At 42.9% G+C, this 21,038-nt stretch overlaps 2 protein-coding genes across 3 annotated transcripts in view; both read left to right on the top strand.

Annotated features, from left to right (window-relative positions):
• Positions 1-1,853: 1,853 nt before the first annotated feature.
• Positions 1,854-17,853, top strand: tbc1d13 (TBC1 domain family, member 13). Of its 2 annotated transcripts, none has more exons than XM_058415801.1 (12): positions 1,854-2,121; positions 4,094-4,167; positions 4,315-4,355; positions 4,789-4,850; positions 5,715-5,814; positions 5,919-6,001; positions 6,770-6,929; positions 13,276-13,486; positions 13,683-13,846; positions 14,243-14,400; positions 14,525-14,582; positions 14,686-17,853. In XM_058415801.1, the coding sequence occupies exons 1-12, from the start codon at positions 2,099-2,101 to the stop codon at positions 14,749-14,751; spliced, it is 1,200 nt and encodes a 399-aa protein (XP_058271784.1). In that variant the 5' UTR covers positions 1,854-2,098; the 3' UTR covers positions 14,752-17,853. The 2 variants fall into 2 exon arrangements, with proteins under 2 accessions (XP_058271784.1, XP_058271783.1); XM_058415800.1 differs by having other exon boundaries at positions 1,860-2,121; positions 14,240-14,400.
• A 2,841-nt stretch (positions 17,854-20,694) lies between these two features.
• Positions 20,695-21,038, top strand: part of LOC131368898 (ral guanine nucleotide dissociation stimulator-like) — a 45,463-nt gene continuing 45,119 nt past the window's right edge. Inside the window, exon 1 of the mRNA XM_058415108.1 lies at positions 20,695-21,038. This exon is cut by the window's right edge and continues 1,380 nt beyond it. The gene's annotated coding sequence lies outside the window, so the exon portion shown is untranslated.

A 21,038-nucleotide genomic window follows, 5' to 3' on the forward strand; every position in this document is an offset into this window, starting at 1 on the left:
GTTGTCACTTCGTATAGCAGCTATAAACCGTGTTTCTCTCACAAGTCTCTCTTTATTCTCTCCTTCAAGTTAATAAGACACAAAAAAAAACCCTGCAGCTTGTCATGTTTACCAAGAAACTGTAAAGAAGTCCTCTGTCCTGACGATGATGTAGGAAAACTTAAAGTTACAGCTTTACCTCTGACAAACTGGAGAGAATGGACACTTTCAAAACAAAAAATATTTTCCAATCAATCACAAACCAGAACTCAGCAGTGTTGTGATGTTGTGATGCCATTACACTGTGAGCAGTGACCGGTGAAGTGAATAAGACTGATCATCTCCTCATCATGGCACCTGTTAGTGGGTGGGATATATTAGGGAGCAAGTGACCATTTTGTCCTCAAAGTTGATGTGTTAGAAGGGCCAAATTGTGATGGCTAGACCACTGGATCAGAGCATCTCCAAAACTGCAGATCTTGTGGGGTGTTCCCGGTCTGCAGTGGTCAGTATCTATCAACAGTGGTCCAAGGAAGGAACAGTGGTGAACCGGTGACAGGGTCATGGGCGGTCAAGGCTCACTAAATTGTCCTGTTTGCATGCACATGTCACTTTACATTTCACTTTACATTTTTTATATTAATCCTGTTTACATGTGTCACTTTAATATCTGCATTCACTGTATACACTGTTCTTTGCACAAAAGTTGGTCTATATGCTGTTTGGCTGCACTGTCTTGTCTTGTCATCCTGTGCACTTCTGTTGTATGTCTAGTTTATTTATTGCACCTTAAGTATAGTTTAGTTTTTTTATTGTACCTTAAGTACAGTTTAGTCTTTATCTCTATGTTATAGCTCTATGTTTGTCTGCGTCACTGTACTTTGTCTGTGTTCTGTGTAGCACCTCTGGTCTAGGAGGAACGTTGTTTCACTTCACTGTGTACTGCATCAGCTATATATGGTTGTAGTGACAGTAAAGCTTCTTTGACTTTGACTGATGCACGTGGGGAGTGAAGGCTGGCCCGTGTGATCCGATCCAACAGACGAGCTACTGTTGCTCAAACTGCTGAAGAAATTAATGCTGGTTCTGATAGAACGGGGCGGGTTAGGACGGGTCAGGGCTGTTTTGGCAGCAAAAGGGGGACCAACACAATATTAGGCATGTGGTCATAATGTTATGCTTGGTCAGTGTAAAATGTAAGGAACTGAGAAGCAAAAACAAGTGATTATGATAAAAATGTAATTTTTTACACTCATATTGTGTACAGAGTGTGTTATAGCTCGTGTTTAGACCTCTCTGTTTACTATTTTGAAATGGAAAATGCCTTTAAATAAGAGAAATGTCTTTCAGGCACCGTGACTGACCTCATGTTTGAACACTGCAGTGAAACTAGTAGTAAAGGAACGCAGTGATGAAAGTGAGAAGAGTGAGTTTAGACCCACAGAGCTGAGGTCATGAAAATCCAGATTTTCTCGTTACAGATGAAAAGATTCAGTTGAGTTTCCCTAACAGCCCACGCTCGAAAACTAACCTGGAAACACAGCAGTAAGCACTGATAAGCTTCTCAGTGGAATTATTTGCACAGACAGCTGGGCTTTATTCTGCCTCTGGGGCAGCTCTTCAGAGGGGATTCACTTCCCCAGGCTTTAATCTCTTCATGCTGGAAAAGTGACATGTTTGGACTAATAGTTATAAATAATCATAATATTAAGCAAAGAAAACATTAAACTACTTGTTTGAAATGTGTGTGTGTGTGTGTGTGTGTGTGTGTGTGTGTGTGTGTGTAACAGACATGTAATGATTGTCTTTCCGTTACATCAGAAAAAAAAAGGAACGATTTTCTTTCGTGGTCGGAACTTTTTCTTTTTTAATCACGACCAGCATCAAAATGCAATTTGTTAATCTAGTAATCTGTCTAGACACCGAGTATAACTAGTCGTGACTACAGAGAAAGATATTAACCTTTGAATTATAATGATTTTTACATTTTCAAACATTTATTGTGTGACCCTGTGAATATTCCGAGCGAGCCGTCGTTTGTTTCCCAGCCGGAGTGTTTTTCCTGCGACACCACCCTCCCTTTCATTTCTCCAGGAACAGTTGTGTTTTTTGCTCCAACATGTCGAGTTCCTACAAAAACAGGTGAGAAACGAATCATTATTGGACCGCAAATAATCCGTATTAATGAACGCAATGGGAATCAAGACGTGTGTGGTTTGATAAGGATTTTAAAAAGCCACGAATTTATTAGCGGATCTGCTAGCTAACTGTGTAGCCTAGCGGCCGAGAGTCACGTTAGCGTTACGGCAGAGCTGTGCGGATAAAATGCACGTTTTTAGTGTTTTATATCTTTTTATTTATTTATTTTAAATCTTTAACGTGTTTTAGAAAGTTTTAAATTGAGCATAAAAATGAGAAGAAGTCATAAGAGGGAATGGAATTTGTAAACTGGGTGATTTCTCTGCTCTGTTATACCTGACTCATTGACATGATTTATTTAATTAATGAGGTGATTAATTTAATCAGGTAAGTTGAAAAAAAACAGGAAGAATAAAAGCATTAATAGAGTAGTGAATGAAAAAGGTTACAGTCAAGCAAAAACACATTTTTTAAATGAATATTATTTGTTTGTTGTTGTGCTGTACTTGTGTCCTTAAGCTCTTTATCTAAAACAGCCTGAAGAATCCAGAGTCTTCACATTAAACCGAGATCAGACATTGATCTGATCTCCAGCTGAGAAAGCTTAACTGCTGAGTTGAAGAAGAATCTGTCAGCACTTTAAACCTTGGTACTTAAAATTAGACTTTAACCACAGAACCTGAAAGGTCTTGTGACTTGCAGTTAAAATCCACAGCCTGGAGTCTGCTGTTCCTCTGCGTTTTCAGGCCGCCACCGGCTTTCAGGTCGGGTTTATTGATTTTAAATGGAAACTCAAAAACTGAAAATCCTCATGAGAGTGCTGGTCAGACTGGGAGAGGGTCTCCTAGCTGATCAGAGGATTTCAGAGAGGAGTGTGGAAGTTATTTATCTGAAAATATTATTCACCTCCTGTTGTGAAGGGGGTGTAAACTTTTACAAGGATGTCTTTGAGTCTTAACGCTTCTTTATACGGACCGGATGGAATGACCACGTGATATCAGTGTTGTGATGAATCGTGCCACTGATATTACAGGAGACTTCGTTTTCTAACAGACAAATAACTCTCATAAAGGAGCAGCTGATTTCCTGTGAACATGTACAACTGAATCCTGCACCTTAAAAACTAAAAATAAATAAATAAAAAAAAACTAAAAATAATAATAAAAAAAAATACAAAAACCCTCAACAAATAAAAAAATCTTAACTAATTTAAAAAACCCTTAAAAACTAAACTAAAATAAAAAACCCTTAAAAACTAGAAAAGAAAAGAGAAAAAAAAAAAATAAAAAAAAAATAAATATATATATATATATATATATATATATATATATATATATATATATATATGGAATTAGAAAATATAAATGGATAAAAATCTAATGGAATTAGATTTAGGTTTCCTGGACATTTCTTTACTGGACAGAACTTGTGTTAAAATCATGGCGAAATCCCTTTGATATGTTTTGGTCATCTCTCCAAGCCCTGATGAAAAACATCCTTTCTTTCATTCAGATTAAATAAATAAATAAAAAGATGACTTTAGAAGCTGCTGGTGTGTTAAATGATTTAGAAATAAGAATTTATTGAGAAATAAATTCTTATCAGTGTGTTTATTTCTAATTTAACCTCAACAGTGTGGCTGGTGGTTTGTGAGTCAGTGTGTGTATGGTGATTAATGTAGAAGTGTAGAAATATTTTTACGTGATGTTGGTCATGTGTCTCTGGAGCTCTGGACTGAACTGTGTTTGTTGCTTGTAATATCATACATAAAATCATACACTGCTCAGATTTACATTTCTCTAACATCCCTGTCCTGTGGGTGTACAAACTTTTGCACCCAGCACTCACTAACCTGTTCGGAGCTTCTCTAAGGTCTGTTATTGGTGTAAAACACGTCCACACCAGTAGAGTAATCAAATAAACAGTCTGTTTCTCACACATGCAGAGTCTGAGTTTTATTATTGTTTGTTTGAAGGATTCAGGAGTTTAAGACGGCGCTGAGTGAGGAGAAGGTGGACCTGAAGGCACTACGGGAGCTCTGCTTCGGTGGTAATGCCTCATCTCCACGACACCTTTCTGTCCTAACACTACTACTATTACTACTATTACTACTACTACTACTAATAATAATAATAAGGATAAAGAAAACTTTTCTTTCTTCTCTGTCATTCATCCCTGCTTTATGACGTCCCCCAGGAATTCCTTTCGAGGGCGGGATTCGGTCCCTGTGCTGGAAGGTGAGGTGCTTTTGTGCTCTTTGAGGACTCGACAATCGTTTTCTTGCATTTTATCGGTTTGTTCTGTAAATTCAATATCAACATGATGAAGCAGATTTACTGCTAACACACCGAGGCTGATTATTTTCCTCTAACAGCACGTCCCTGAGTCTTTTATTCCTCTCACACTTCATTTATTAACCAATTATTATTAGTGTGTATTATACACGCCCCTCTGAACGAGCCGTTGCTATGGAAATGATAAGGTATCAGAGGGAGTGCGTTAATATAAACTGCACTGTGGTCAGAGCTGCTGTTAGAGAGAATTCATCAACACCTGATCCACCAATCAGAGTCCAGAATCCTGCGTTGTTTGGACATGGAATTCGAAAAAAAAGTTTTAAAAAGTATTTTACAATTTGAATATTTGTATTTGTTGTGAAATTTATTTCAGATCTTGTTGAACTACCTCCCACTGGACCAGACATTATGGGTCTCGTTCCTGAAAAAGCAGAGGTAACACACACACACACACACACACACACACATGCTCAGTGGAAGTGTAATAGTTAGTTTCAGGAAGGAAAATGGTGAAAAAGTCTCCTTGATCCACTTGCTCATACGTGATGAAAAATTAAATATAAATCCTCATAAGGTTTATCGGCGGTCTGTGTGTCTCTGTTCACAAGACACTAAGTTCAGTGTGAGTAAACAGCGCTGAGTGATGGTTAGAGAGAGAGAGAGTCGATTCTGACTCATGGTTCTGAATCACTGAGTCGATTCTGTTCAGTGAATAAGATTGAATCGTTTGTCATTGAAAAAAAAAATCTGTCTTTAATTAAATGTGTTTAGGAGTTCACAAACACTTCATTTAGACACAGATAGTGTCGATAGATAGATAGATAGATAGATAGAATTCAGTCTGTGATTTGAAATGCTCCAGAGTTTGTTTCAAAATTCGTGACAAAAAAATGAATCATCTGTTCTGGGAGCTCTAATAATGTGAAATAATTAATTAAAATAATGTGGGTTTGATGTAATGTATTATTTATAACGTTTAGTGATTAAAAAGGTTTCATTTTTAAAGGAAAAATATATTTTTTAAATTTTATTTCATTATTTTATCAATAACATTTTATTCTGTTTAAGAGAATTCTGTAGGAAAAAAAAAATATATGGGGGATTTTATAAAGTCCCACAGTCCTAACTGTAATAAAACTCTCTTATTAAAACTTTTTATTTTTTAATTGCCTGTTTTCTTTGTGAATTATTTTTAAAAAGAAAACATTTTTGAAGAAATGAATTAATAATTGCATAAATTGTACTGACTGTGCGCGTGTGTGCGCGCGTGTGTGTGCGCGCCCTTGTGTGTGTGTTTAGGGAGATTTATTCCCAGTTCCTAAAGGAGATGATCATCCAGCCGGGAATCGCTAAAGCTAATCTGGGTCTCTCCAGAGAGGACGTGACCATGGAGGATCATGTGAGTGATGACGTTTAGTTCTGCTTTAATCTAAGTGTCTCCTCAGAGACCTGGAGTTCTCATTAGATCTTAACGCTCCGGTTTCTTCTCTCTGTCTTTCGCAGCCGTTAAATCCGAATCCCGAGAGCCGATGGAACAACTACTTTAAGGATAACGAGGTTCTGTTACAGATCGATAAAGACGTCAGGTACGTCACGCCTTTTATTCACAGCTGTTATCCTCGAGCCACACCTCCTCTACTGAGTGATAAGAAGAGGCCACGCCCACTCATGTAGGACTGATAGCCTCAGTTGCCATGGACACAGGATTGACTTGTCCTTCGTTCCTCGATCCGTTGTTCAGAAACTTGAAGAAAATTAACCTGCTCTTTATTTCAGGACGCTTTAATTCTTAAACACGGAATATTTCAGATCAGCGACACAGAGGTGCTTTCTGAACAGACACAGTTTCAGTTTTAAATAAAAGACTTTTATCTTGCAGTGTAAGAGCTCATAAGAGCCTGTACCTTTAATTAACATTAGGATTAGTTAATACACATCGTATGGTCACTCAGTGACCACTGGACTGTGTGAATTTGGACCAATAAATTGTTTAATCCTGAGATTCAGTATTAGATTCTGTTCAGTGTGAATTAGTTCGTTTTAATTAGACTAATAAGATTACAGCGTAAAACATTTCTGTATGTTACAGATGAATGAAAAGTAGAAATGGATTAAAATTAAATAAAAATTCACTGAGACTCTTATGTTGTAAATAGAATAATGTTTAGAGAATGTTTACTATCCTTTAATATCTAAAAATGTCTCATTTTAACAATTAATTTGTTCCTGGTTGGTTCTGGTCCGATGACGGTTCTGGGTTTCAGATCAGTACTAAGACTTTTTTGTGTGAATTTATTGCTGTCACAAACACACACACAAACATATTAATGGTTTGTGTGTGTGTGTATTCCCAGGCGTTTATATCCCGACATGGCGTTCTTCCAGAGACCCACAGAGTTTCCCTGTCAGCTGATCCTCGACTCGCAGAACGAGTATGAAACCCTGCGCAGACGCGTGGAACAAACTACACTTAAAGCTCAGACCGTCAACCGCAACCGCAGCGGAGTCACCAACGTGAGTGTGTGTGTGTATTTGTACTTGAAGGTGTGTTTGGTTCCCAGTAAACAGCTGGATTTATTTGTGACATGTTTGCTTTGATCAGAGCTCAGATGGTCATATAAAGGTGAGTCCTTCTGGTGTGTGTGTGTGTGTGTGTGTGTTATCCGCTCCCAAGCCTTGACGATCAGCAAAGGCGTGTTTGCTTCTGTAGGGTTTTTTTGGCTAAAATTGAAGTAAAGCAACGCTTATAGCTAGCATTTTTTAGTGTAGCGTGTCGTAGTGTGTGATTAGCATGTGCACATCATCACACACTCACTTCAAAACACAGAGTCTGTCATAAAGCAGTACTTTGGATGTTAGGCCACACCTCCACGCAGGTCAGGACATTGGGTTGATCTCATTCTTTGGATGATTTTATTCTTTAACATGTGTTTTGTAAACACACACAGAGTGCAGAACAAGAGGCTAAAAGGTAATTGAAGAAGGGAATTGCTCAGCTGGGGGTCTGGTGTGTGTGTGTGTGTGTGTGTGTGTGTGTGTGTTCTGAACCAGCAGTGTGTTTCCTCAGCAACTAGCTGGAGAGCTGATTTCCTCATTAGGAGTCTGTAGGTTAGAAAGACGAGCGTTACATTTGAGAGAAAAACGTTTAGTGGGCGTAGCCATCGGAGACAAACAACGTTTTAGAGATTTCCTTTTTTTTTCCTGTGTGTGTGTGTGTGTGTGTGTGTGTGTGTGTATTCTTTATTGCATTTAGCATCTTCTCTCCACAGATGATGAACTTTTATCTACACAGAATTTTCTTGCTTTCTCTTTAAGGCCTGTTTGTACTTGACGTGTTTTTGTGCGTGTGTGTGTGAGGAGTGTGTGTGTGTGTGTGAGGAGTGTGTGTGTGTGTGAGGAGTGTGTGTGTGTGTGAGGAGTGTGTGTGTGTGTGAGGAGTGTGTGTGTGTGTGTGAGGAGTGTGTGTGTGTGTGTGAGGAGTGTGTGTGTGTGTGTGTGAGGAGTGTGTGTGTGTGTGTGTGAGGAGTGTGTGTGTGTGAGGAGTGTGTGTGTGTGTGTGAGGAGTGTGTGTGTGTGTGTGTGAGGAGTGTGTGTGTGTGTGTGTGAGGAGTGTGTGTGTGTGTGTGTGAGGAGTGTGTGTGTGTGTGTGAGGAGTGTGTGTGTGTGTGTGAGGAGAGTGTGTGTGTGTGTGTGAGGAGAGTGTGTGTGTGTGAGGAGAGTGTGTGTGTGTGTGTGAGGAGAGTGTGTGTGTGTGTGTGAGGAGAGTGTGTGTGTGTGTGTGAGGAGAGAGTGTGTGTGTGTGTGTGAGGAGTGTGTGTGTGTGTGTGTGTGAGGAGTGTGTGTGTGTGTGTGAGGAGTGTGTGTGTGTGTGTGTGTGAGGAGTGTGTGTGTGTGTGAGGAGTGTGTGTGTGGAGTGTGTGTGTGTGTGTGGAGTGTGGAGTGTGTGTGTGGAGTGTGTATGTGTGTGTGGAGTGTGTATGTGTGTGTGGAGTGTGTATGTGTGTGAGGAGTGTGTGTGTGTGAGGTGTGTGTGTGTGTGTGAGGAGTGTGTGTGTGTGTGTGGAGTGTGGAGTGTGGAGTGTGTGTGTGTGTGTGTGTGGAGTGTGTATGTGTGTGAGGAGTGTGTGTGTGTGAGGTGTGTGTGTGTGTGTGAGGAGTGTGTGTGTGTGTGAGGTGTGTGTGTGAGGAGTGTGTATGTGTGTGAGGAGTGTGTATGTGTGTGAGGAGTGTGTGTGAGGAGTGTGTGTGTGTGTGTGAGGAGTGTGTGTGATTTTCTGTGTTTTTGTGTGTGTGTGTTTTTGTGTGTATGTGTGTCTGAGGTGTGTGTCTGAGGTGTGTGTGTGTTTTTGTGTGTGTGTGTTTTTGTGTGTGTGTGTTTTTGTGTGTCTGAGGTGTGTGTCTGAGGTGTTTGTGTGTGTGTGTGTTTTTGTGTGTGTGTGAGGAGTGTGTGTGATTTTCTGTGTGTGTGTGAGGAGTGTTTGTGTGTTTTTGTGTGTGTGTGTGTTTTTGTGTATGTGTGTGAGGAGTGTGTGTGTGATTTTCTGTGTGTGTGAGGAGTGTTTGTGTGTGTTTGTGTGTGTGTGTGTTTTTGTGTGTGTATGTGTGTGAGGAGTGTGTGTGTGATTTTCTGTGTGTGTGAGGAGTGTGTGTGTGTTTTTTGTGTGTGTATGTGTGAGAAGTGTGTGTGTCTGAGGTGTGTGTGTGAGGAGTGTGTGTGTCTGAGGTGTGTGTCTGAGGTGTGTGTCTGAGGTGTGTGTGTGTGTGAGGAGTGTGTGTGTGTGTGTGTGAGGAGTGTGTGTGTGTCTGAGGTGTGTGTGTGAGGAGTGTTTGTGAGGAGTGTGTGTGTCTGAGGTGTGTGTGTGAGGAGTGTGTGTGTGTCTGAGGTGTGTGTCTGAGGTGTGTGTGTGTGAGGAGTGTGTGTGTGTCTGAGGTGTGTGTCTGAGGTGTGTTTGTGAGGAGTGTTTGTGTGTTTTTGTGTGTGTTTTTTGTGTGTGTATGTGTGAGGAGTGTGTGTGTCTGAGGTGTGTGTGTGAGGAGTGTTTGTGTCTGAGGTGTGTGTGTGAGGAGTGTTTGTGTGTTTTTGTGTGTGTATGTGTGAGGAGTGTGTGTGTCTGAGGTGTGTGTGTGAGGAGTGTGTGTGTCTGAGGTGTGTGTGTGAGGAGTGTGTGTGTCTGAGGTGTGTGTGTGAGGAGTGTTTGTGTGTTTTTGTGTGTGTATGTGTGAGGAGTGTGTGTGTCTGAGGTGTGTGTCTGAGGTGTGTGTCTGAGGTGTGTGTCTGAGGTGTGTGTGTGAGGAGTGTGTGTGTCTGAGGTGTGTGTGTGAGGAGTGTGTGTGTGAGGAGTGTGTGTGTCTGAGGTGTGTGTGTGAGGAGTGTGTGTGTCTGAGGTGTGTGTGTGAGGAGTGTGTGTGTCTGAGGTGTGTGTGTCTGAGGTGTGTGTGTGTGTTTTTGTGTGTGTATGTGTGAGGAGTGTGTGTGTCTGAGGTGTGTGTCTGAGGTGTGTGTCTGAGGTGTGTGTCTGAGGTGTGTGTGTGAGGAGTGTGTGTGTGAGGAGTGTGTGTGTGAGGAGTGTGTGTGTCTGAGGTGTGTGTGTGTCTGAGGTGTGTGTGTGAGGAGTGTGTGTGAGGAGTGTGTGTGTGAGGAGTGTGTGTGTGAGGAGTGTGTGTGTCTGAGGAGTGTGTGTGTCTGAGGAGTGTGTGTGTCTGAGGAGTGTGTGTGTCTGAGGAGTGTGTGTGTCAGGAGTGTGTGTGTCTGAGGAGTGTGTGTGTCTGAGGTGTGTGTGTGAGGAGTGTGTGTGTGAGGAGTGTGTGTGTCTGAGGTGTGTGTCTGAGGTGTGTGTGTGAGGAGTGTGTGTGTCTGAGGTGTGTGTGTCTGAGGTGTGTGTGTCTGAGGTGTGTGTGTGTGTTTTTGTGTGTGTATGTGTGAGGAGTGTGTGTGTGTGAGGAGTGTGTGTGTGAGGAGTGTGTGTCTGAGGAGTGTGTGTGTCTGAGGAGTGTGTGTGTCTGAGGAGTGTGTGTGTCTGAGGAGTGTGTGTGTCTGAGGTGTGTGTGTCTGAGGTGTGTGTGTGAGGAGTGTGTGTGTGTGAGGAGTGTGTGTGTGTGAGGAGTGTGTGTGAGGAGTGTGTGTGTGAGGAGTGTGTGTGTGTGAGGAGTGTGTGTGTGTGAGGAGTGTGTGTGAGGAGTGTGTGTGTCTGAGGTGTGTGTGTCTGAGGTGTGTGTGTCTGAGGTGTGTGTGTGTGTTTTTGTGTGTGTATGTGTGAGGAGTGTGTGTGTCTGAGGTGTGTGTGTGAGGAGTGTTTGTGTCTGAGGTGTGTGTGTGAGGAGTGTTTGTGTGTTTTTGTGTGTGTATGTGTGAGGAGTGTGTGTGTCTGAGGTGTGTGTGTGAGGAGTGTGTGTGTCTGAGGTGTGTGTGTGAGGAGTGTGTGTGTCTGAGGTGTGTGTGTCTGAGGTGTGTGTGTGTGTTTTTGTGTGTGTATGTGTGAGGAGTGTGTGTGTCTGAGGTGTGTGTGTGAGGAATGTGTGTGTCTGAGGTGTGTGTGTGAGGAGTGTTTGTGTGTTTTTGTGTGTGTATGTGTGAGGAGTGTGTGTGTCTGAGGTGTGTGTCTGAGGTGTGTGTGTGAGGAGTGTGTGTGTCTGAGGTGTGTGTGTGAGGAGTGTGTGTGTGAGGAGTGTGTGTGTCTGAGGTGTGTGTGTGAGGAGTGTGTGTGTCTGAGGTGTGTGTGTGAGGAGTGTGTGTGTCTGAGGTGTGTGTGTCTGAGGTGTGTGTGTGTGTTTTTGTGTGTGTATGTGTGAGGAGTGTGTGTGTCTGAGGTGTGTGTCTGAGGTGTGTGTCTGAGGTGTGTGTCTGAGGTGTGTGTCTGAGGTGTGTGTCTGAGGTGTGTGTGTGTGAGGAGTGTGTGTGTGAGGAGTGTGTGTGTGAGGAGTGTGTGTGTCTGAGGTGTGTGTGTGAGGAGTGTGTGTGTCTGAGGTGTGTGTGTGAGGAGTGTGTGTGTCTGAGGTGTGTGTGTGAGGAGTGTGTGTGTCTGAGGTGTGTGTGTGTGAGGAGTGTGTGTGAGGAGTGTGTGTGAGGAGTGTGTGTGTCTGAGGTGTGTGTCTGAGGTGTGTGTCTGAGGAGTGTGTGTGTCTGAGGTGTGTGTGTGAGGAGTGTGTGTGTCTGAGGTGTGTGTGTGTCTGAGGTGTGTGTGTGTCTGAGGTGTGTGTGTGTCTGAGGTGTGTGTGTCTGAGGTGTGTGTGTCTGAGGTGTGTGTGTGTCTGAGGTGTGTGTGTGAGGAGTGTGTGTGTCTGAGGTGTGTGTGTCTGAGGTGTGTGTGTCTGAGGTGTGTGTGTCTGAGGTGTGTGTGTGTGTTTTTGTGTGTGTATGTGTGAGGAGTGTGTGTGTCTGAGGTGTGTGTGTGAGGAGTGTGTGTGTGAGGAGTGTGTGTGTCTGAGGTGTGTGTGTGAGGAGTGTGTGTGTCTGAAGTGTGTGTGTCTGAGGTGTGTGTGTCTGAGGTGTGTGTGTCTGAGGTGTGTGTGTCTGAGGTGTGTGTGTGTGTTTTTGTGTGTGTATGTGTGAGGAGTGTGTGTGTCTGAGGTGTGTGTGTGAGGAGTGTGTGTGTGAGGAGTGTGTGTGTGAGGAGTGTGTGTGTCTGAGGAGTGTGTGTGTCTGAGGAGTGTGTGTGTCTGAGGTGTGTGTGTCTGAGGTGTGTGTGTGTGTTTTTGTGTGTGTATGTGTGAGGAGTGTGTGTGTCTGAGGTGTGTGTGTGTCTGAGGTGTGTGTGTGAGGAGTGTGTGTGTCTGAGGTGTGTGTGTGAGGAGTGTGTGTGTCTGAGGTGTGTGTGTGAGGAGTGTGTGTGTCTGAGGTGTGTGTGTGAGGAGTGTTTGTGTGTTTTTGTGTGTGTATGTGTGAGGAGTGTGTGTGTCTGAGGTGTGTGTGTGAGGAGTGTGTGTGTCTGAGGTGTGTGTGTGAGGAGTGTGTGTGTCTGAGGTGTGTGTGTGAGGAGTGTGTGTGTCTGAGGTGTGTGTGTCTGAGGTGTGTGTGTGTGTTTTTGTGTGTGTATGTGTGAGGAGTGTGTGTGTCTGAGGTGTGTGTGTGAGGAGTGTGTGTGTCTGAGGTGTGTGTGTGAGGAGTGTGTGTGTCTGAGGTGTGTGTGTGAGGAGTGTGTGTGTCTGAGGTGTGTGTGTGAGGAGTGTTTGTGTGTTTTTGTGTGTGTATGTGTGAGGAGTGTGTGTGTCTGAGGTGTGTGTGTGAGGAGTGTGTGTGTCTGAGGTGTGTGTGTGAGGAGTGTGTGTGTCTGAGGTGTGTGTGTGAGGAGTGTGTGTGTCTGAGGTGTGTGTGTCTGAGGTGTGTGTGTGTGTTTTTGTGTGTGTATGTGTGAGGAGTGTGTGTGTCTGAGGTGTGTGTGTGAGGAGTGTGTGTGTCTGAGGTGTGTGTGTGAGGAGTGTGTGTGTCTGAGGTGTGTGTGTGAGGAGTGTGTGTCTCTTGTGTACGTGTGTGAGGAGTGTGTGTCTCTTGTGTACACGTGGCAGATTAAAAGCCACACCTCCTGAGCCAAAACAAAAAAAAGTTAAAGACGCCGTTTCTCTTTAACCCTCTCTCTGTCGTGGTGATCCGTGTCTCATGGCTGAAACTCTTCAGTGGGTTTGAAGGTGACGAGAGAGAGGTTTTTAAAACTACCTAGCGGTAATAGGAAGCTGGTCAGTGTTAGCGGTGACTAGCGCTGTAGAATCCTACGTTAGTTTGTTTGTTTACTAACCCTGATTGTTTAGCTTTTGCAATATAAATAATAGTATGTTGTAATTTAATCTGTTAATCCTCAAGCTGAAACTTTTTTTATATGCAGCATTGATGGTCCCCTAACTTTGACCTTTGACCCTTCACCCCTAGGTGAGCTCACCGGGCAAGGCGCTTAACCTGTACCCCTCCAATGAGTACGAGGTTCTGCCGAATGGCTGCGAGGCGCACTGGGAGGTGGTGGAGCGAATCCTGTTCATTTACGCCAAGCTGAACCCGGGAATCGCCTACGTCCAGGGCATGAACGAGATCGTCGGGCCCATTTACTACACCTTCGCTACTGACCCCAATGCACAGTGGAAAGGTAAACAACAACAAAAACAAAAACAAACATGGCTGCTGTTGAAGGTTTTTGCTGAGTTTGAGGTACTGGTGTGTGTGCGTGTGCTGAACGCTGCTGCTGCCCCCTGCTGGTTACATCGCATCACTACATGATGCACTACATTCTGATCACAGATCTCTCCTTTCTCTCTCTCCTCTGTTTTCCTCTCGTCCGTTAGAGCACGCGGAGGCCGACACCTTCTTCTGCTTCACTAATCTGATGTCGGAGAACCGCGATAACTTCATTAAGAGTCTGGACGACTCGCAGTGCGGGATCACCTACAAGATGGAGAGCGTCTTCTCCATGCTTAAGGAGAAGGACATGGAGCTCTACATGAAACTGGTGAGTGCTAAAACCACTTCCTCTTCACTTCTGGTTCATTTCCTCTTTACTTCCTGCTCACTTACTGTAGCCTTTCAGTAGTCAAGTCCTGAATCACAGATTGGATTTATTTATTTTTAAACAGTTTAATTTGGGTGAAATGTACCATTAGGTTTGTTGTTTATCCTGAAGATTCTATAAGTCCTATGATCTGATGTTTGCCGTATTGCCCAGCCTTACCCATAATGCACTGCAGTGTGTGATTAGGGCATGTCGTTTGGGACCCAGCCACAGTGCACACAGTTCTGTAATGAAAAATGTTTAAAATGTTTCTCTCACTCTCTCTTTCTCTCTTCCTTTCTCTCCCTCTCTCTCCCTCCCTCTGTATATATATCCCTCGTTCTGTCCCCACAGCAGGAGCAGAATATAAAGCCTCAGTATTTCACATTCCGCTGGTTGACCCTGCTGCTCTCTCAGGAGTTTCTGCTGCCGGATGTGATCCGGATTTGGGATTCGCTTTTCTCCGATCAGGATCGATTCCACTTCCTCATAATTGTCTGCTGCGCCATGCTCACGTAGGACTACTTTATTACCCCCCTCTCCCTCTTTCTCTCTCTCCCTCTTTCTCTCTCCCCCTCCCTCCCTTTCTCTCTCTCACTCTCTGTCTCTCTATTTTAACGAAGTTTATTTGTGTTTCAGTTTAATTCGTGATCAGTTGCTGGCAGGAGACTTTACAACAAACATGAGATTACTCCAGGTAACGTGTATATACACACACACACACACACACACACACATTCATACACACAACGGTGTTAAAGGACTGCCTCGGTGAATCATGGGTAATGTTTGTGTTTTAGGATTACCCCATTTCAGACGTACACACAATCCTGACCAAGGCCAAGGAGCTGCAGGACTGCTCGTAGCTCACACACACTCCTCATCCAGTGAAACCATGGCAACCAGATACCACAGCGACAACCAGAGCGGTGCCCCATTGCATCCTGGGAAGGATGTCATCTTTCTGCATTGCATTATGGGAAATTACAGGAGAAAACCTTACACCTTGGCTTACGGCTCTCCCGTAGTCAGACTGTGTGTGTGTGTGTGTGTGTGTGTGTGTGTGTGTGTGTGTGGAGCTTTTGATTGCACTTGAACACTTGAAAAGGGTCCGGTTGTGTCCAAACCACTCTCCAAATTTGCAATCCAAGTGAAGGGTTCTCAGTGTTTTGGTTGTTTTTCTTAATTTTTTAAAAAAACATTTAACTTTTTTTAATTTTGGTGTTGTTTTTATTTTGTTTTATTTTTTACGATGGGTGTATTCGTGATGGAAAGAGGGCTGGTGCAGCAGCACACACCCTGAACAAACATCAACTCTACACTAAACGTGTGCCGATAATCAGTTCTAAACAAAACACACCTCAGCACTCCAGGGTTACTGTTGCTATGGTTACGGTCTTCTTTCTTGCCACTGAAGGGTTAAACTCTGTAAACGCTGTAAGGCAATAACGAAGGTTAAATAAAGGGCTGGTTACATGGTGAGGCGTGAGGATGTGTCCTACATCACAGAGTTCTGGACTCTGGATTGGTCAGTAGGTGTTGATTAATTGTCTATAACAGCAGCTCTGACAGTAGCTCAGGTTTATTCACAGTGGACGCTAATAATAAGCCGATTAAAAAGGAAAAATGTAATTGTTTATGGAAGGAGTCTCCAGTGTCAGCGCTTTGTAACTGTCAGAGTTAAAGCTGTAAGATTTCCGAGTTCTTCGGGGACAGAGAGGTTTCCGCTGCGTTTATTGTCTCGTTACCTTCAGGAGTAAAAGTAAGAACAGGAACTGTTTTGTTTTTCCCAGTTCTTCACAGCTGTACCGGATTCAGAGTGAAGTGTAGGAGGAATAAAACACTCAGGACATGCTGTTATAGGAAAATAATCAGTGTCAGAGTGTCGACAGTAACTCAGTTACATCATACCAACACATTTCTGTAATCACCCCACTGCTGACCGTTACTCCTGAGTGTCACATTCTCCACGTTAGTGACCCCAGCATGCTGAACTGCTGGTGATGGGATATGGTCAGGAGAGCGTTAAGTTGAATACAGGGAGGTGCTGAAACATCCTCGTCCGGAGTAAAAGGTGGAGGATGAGCGAGGACAGTGTTGTGTGTGTGTGTGTGTGTGTGGTTTTATTGTGTTGTGTAATTGATTATTGGCACGATTCTGTTCGGGTTTGAGGAGAGCCAACACTATGTCCAGGGGAAATCTTCATATATTAATGTTTGATTTTTTAAAAAATTTTCTTTCACGTTGTTATTCCAAGTTCTGCTGTATGTGTAGATTGTGTGTGTGTGTGTGTGTGTGTGAGTGTTTAGTAAATCAGTGATACCTTTTCCACTGACACGGAGCGAGCGTCGTTCCGGTTCTCTGAACTCTTACATCATAAAGTGGGTGGATCTTATAGGCTGAGCTTAATTTATTTTATCATCTAAGTCTGATTGTTTTTATTGACTTGATTGACAGGTGTCACTGAGTCAGCAAGGGCGGGGCTTAGTCACATTATGTTACCTCTGCCAACTGGAGACTATCAGTAGTTTTGTTCATTTTAGCTAGCTGGCTAGCAGGCTCTGCTACTGGATGTAATAACATAATAAACTGGTTTAGTGCAGCATTGAATTAACTCACTGGTCCCAGTGAAAGAGGCGTGGCCTCTGTGCATGTTCTTGCTAGATATGGAGTCATGGTCTTTACTAGTGATGGAGGTGTGGCTTGATTTGCCACTCACTGCTAGTAAAGGAGGTGTGGCCTCTGTACCTGGCAGTGGTGATAAATAAGGTGTAGCTTCTGTAGTTGTAGGTTACAGTGAATAAGGTGTGGCATATGTGTCTCGGATCTAGGGAAAGGGGTGTGGCCTTTCTGAATGAAGGAGTTGTGGCCTGTGTACCTGTCAGTCCCAGTAAAGATGGCATGGCCTGTGTACATGTCAGCCTAAGTGAAGGAGGTGTGACTTGTGTAGCTGTCAGTCTCAGTGAAGGAGGCGTGGCCTGTGTACCTGTCAGTCTCAGTGAAGGAGGCATGGCTTGTGTACATGTCAGTCTCAGTGAAGTGGGCGTGGCCTGTAAACCTGTCAGTCTCAGTGAAGGGGGCGTGGCCTGTGTACCTGTCAGTCTCAGTGAAGGGGGCGTGGCCTGTGTACCTGTCAGTCTCAGTGAAGGAGGCATGGCTTGTGTAGCTATCAGTCCCAGTAAAGAAGGTATGGCTTGTATACCTGTCAGTGTCAGTGAAGGAGGCGTGGCCTCTTTATGAGAGAGAGAAATAGACACTGTTATATGTAGCGTCAGAAATGAAGTGAGGTGCTGAATGAGAACGGTTCTAGATAAAGCTCCAGCACCGTGTCAGTGGAAAAACTTTCCGAGTTTACTAACCACATACTAATCATATTCAAATATCAGAACAGATGCTATTTAACCTGCTAAAGCGTGTTTCTCTGCTGCCTCTGATGCTAATCTTCAACACAGCATGCACATGTTTACGCTGTTTCTTTCCCTTGTCTCTGAAATGGACCTGAAAAAGACGAGACGGAGCCGAACCTGCTGCACAAACCGGCATGTGCTGATGTACTGACCTTCACATGGCCACCTTTTTTTCCCTTTTAAACAGTGTTAGCAATATCACACTGTCAGACATGACTACAAATTATTGTAAATTCTACTTTATACACCTTCCTAATGCCAGAGATTTCATCTCACTGCCTGAAATCATGACTCTCCCTCTTTAGGCAGCCTAAGGAGTGACGCTAGTGGTCAGACGTCTGTGATGAGTGTTGCAGTATCATGGTGCGGATGACCACAGGCTCATGCTTCTGAATCACAATGCCACTTTTTCAGACTGATTTATTAAATGTACCACACAACAATGGATGATTAATGCAGTTTTTGCTGAATGTGTTTCCTTTTCCCAAATGAATTGAAAATGTTTTTTTTGTGATGCTTTCTGATGATTTTAACACTAAAGTGTTGTTTTTGGAAAATCGACTCCAGACTCTTGACCTCATTGAAGAATTTCTTTCTTTTTTTGTCCATGTAAATGTAAACATTCTGCTTATGTTAAAGAGTTTATCAGACAATGGATCTCCCACTTCTGATTGGTTGAGGTTAGAGTAAGGGGGTGGAGTCAGCACTAGTAGATTTAATTACATTGTTAGGTCTGTTTACAAAATCAGCGTCAGTCTTGTTTAGTAGAATGAATGAGGATTTAGTGTGAGACTCAGTGGTGTGGAAGTTTATGTATAAAAACAGCAAGATGTTTTTAAAGACTTTTTAACAGTGTTAAATATCATAGCTTTTTACACATTAAACATATAACGTAAACATGTTTCACAGAAATTCCACGACATTAAAAAATGTACCAATTAAAAATGTATAAAAAGCGTGACACTTCACTCTTTATGTAATAAACTGTAATCTTTGACGAGATGCTGTGGAATAAATGGGAGGAGTAAAACACTTCAGGTTGTAACTCCTCCTCCTCCTCCAGCGCTCAGCGTCTCGTCTCTCGGCTTTATGGAAGTGTTCGGTGTCTCAGGCAGTGTGTTGATGAGTTTTCTGACTCTTTGACACCTTGGTGTCTGTAAACACGGACAACCGAGTGTCTCAGAGGTCAAAACACTCAGAGCTCCGGCTTTCGCTTCCTTTCCAGTACAGACGTATTGAATGTACATGTGATGTTACTGAGACTCAAACGTGTGTGTGTGTGTGTGCACCCAAAACTAAGGAATTAAACCTCAAATGGTAAACATGGTTGATCTTCTACACCTGGATTAAAGGGAACGTTTTGGATGTTTTAATGTGCAACACTGTGGAAGTTTTATTGGGTCAGAGTGAAGGCCAAAGTGTCTCTCTCTCTCTCTCTCTCTCTCTCTTTCTCTCTAAATATTTCTCCTCTCTCATTCCCAGTAGCTATCTCTCCTAAACTAAATCTCACACTCTATATCAGTTTCTTACTCATTCTTACTCCTATCTTATTTAATGCTTTCTTCTCTCTCTCTCTCTCTCTCTCTCTCTCTCTGATCCCTCTTCTAATCTTCATTTTTCCAATCAGCTCTCTCTGTCTTAGTTTATCTTTATATTTTTTAAATAAAATTCCACATTGATCTCTCTATATCTGTTGAATAACTCTGATTCATTATTTTTTAACTCCCACATGAAGCCCCCCACCACCAACACCACCACCACCACCACACACACACACATACACACACACACGAGGTCAACAGCACTCAGGTCACTGACACACACATCCTTGAACTGAGAACGAGGTGATGAGGACAAACACACCAGCAGCTTGTATCACGGGTCACATGTTCTGGATCTGAGCATCGATATCTACATGGCCAGCCTCTTTCTGGGTAGTGTTCCTGTTAGAACCCCACTGATTGTTTGGTGTCTTAGTTTAGTGTCCAGTCCAAAGCCTCTCTCAGTTGTCTATCCCAGCATCACTGGGTGTGAAGCAGGAGTACACAGAGGATGGTGAGCCAGTCCATCACAGGGCATTATGCACATCTTCACACCATTCGGAGGAGGGAGGAAGCTGAAGAAACCTGAGGGAACCCATACAGATGGGGCAAGAACATGGAACACTGTTTCCATCCACACGGACAGTGAGTCGAGCTCAGGATGGGACAAAGAACCGTGGATCTGGGAGGCAACTCTGTAACCGGCTGTAGCTCATTTTAAGGTTCTGACAGAAACTCTTTCTGAGAGATACACCATGTTGCAGGGTTCTGTGCAGAAATATTCTCACAGTTCTCACAGAAGGACAACCAGAGAACCCTATGGGGCATACAAATTACTTTTTTTTTTAATAAAAAAATATATGTCTAAATTCTAACTATGCTTTTTATATTTGTGAAAAAGCAATAACTCTCAAGACAAAAACTGTAGGTTCTTCATGATGTGTAATATAATCAACGCACTGAGCTTCCTAAGCGTGAAGAGAGCCTCAGACATGACAGAGTCGTTTGAGAGACAAAAGAGTCGACTCTTGTTCTTGAGATGATTCAAATGATCTGACTTACTGAAAAAAAACATGGAATTCCAGTCATTAATTTATGAGCATAATACATTAAAGAAAAAACATGTGATCTGTTTATGTATGCGAATCAACCGATCTTTTGACTCAATTAAAAAGGAATCGACTCTCTTGTGAATCAGTCATCACGAGCAGCTCCGCTTCTCTGCGCTTCGCGGAGCTGAGAGTTGTGCTGGATAAAACGGGTCAAAATCAGTGTCCGTGCTGTGATTGATGGGTGCTGTGTTCAGAGTCAGGGCTTCACTTTATGTCAAAGAAATTTATCAGAGTAAATTGGATGTTTGTTATAAATCCTGTGTTAATGTTTTATTGCTTTTCTTTTACATTTTTATAGATTGCACCATTTCGATCCACGCCAGTCTGAACAGGAAAATTTAGTATATATATATATATATATATATATATATATATATATATATATATATATATATATATATATATATAGTTTATTTTTAAAAACTGGTCTGTTTCTTTCTGCGTAGTACAAATAGTATATTATATTAGCATTATGCTAATTTAATCCACTCTTCTCCCTGGGGTAAGATCCATGTCGCTGTACTGAAAGCCTATTGGACATCCAATCAGTATGCAAATTAAACCAGCTTTATAATTATAATTGTGATCTGGTTTTCCTCCATACAACGTACTTTATTTGCATTTGAATTAGAATTCATTACAGGCTTCCGTCATGCTGTTATCAGACATCCAATCCGATCTCAGTGTGCAAATGTGAGCGAGCGTGCTGATTTTGAGCCGCTCTACCCCGCATACAGCGTGCAGTCCGATCCCGTCGATCTGGGTGCGTTTTATTTAAATCACCGCGTTAAAGAAAAGCGCCGACTTTTCACCGGAACGCACGCGCTTTCTCTCTGTCTCTTTCTCTCTCTCTCTCTCTGTGATTTATCGTTCCTGTGTGTTTTTTTCTTGCTTATGGGACGTGTGTGAGAATGGAGCGCGAGAAAAAGAAAAGGGAGTGGAATCGGACTGAGCTCGAGAGATAAGAAAAAAGCAGAGAGGCCGTCCATTTTGTCAGAGGAGCAAAAAAGAAGAAGATGAAGATGGAATTACAGCACAATCTGGAGAAAGGAGAAAGGATGGAAACACGCGCGCGCCGTGCCTTAAAAATGGG

The sequence above is a fragment of the Hemibagrus wyckioides genome, linkage group LG18 (assembly GCF_019097595.1).
Source record: "Hemibagrus wyckioides isolate EC202008001 linkage group LG18, SWU_Hwy_1.0, whole genome shotgun sequence".
NCBI classification, from domain to species: Eukaryota; Metazoa; Chordata; class Actinopteri; order Siluriformes; family Bagridae; genus Hemibagrus; species Hemibagrus wyckioides.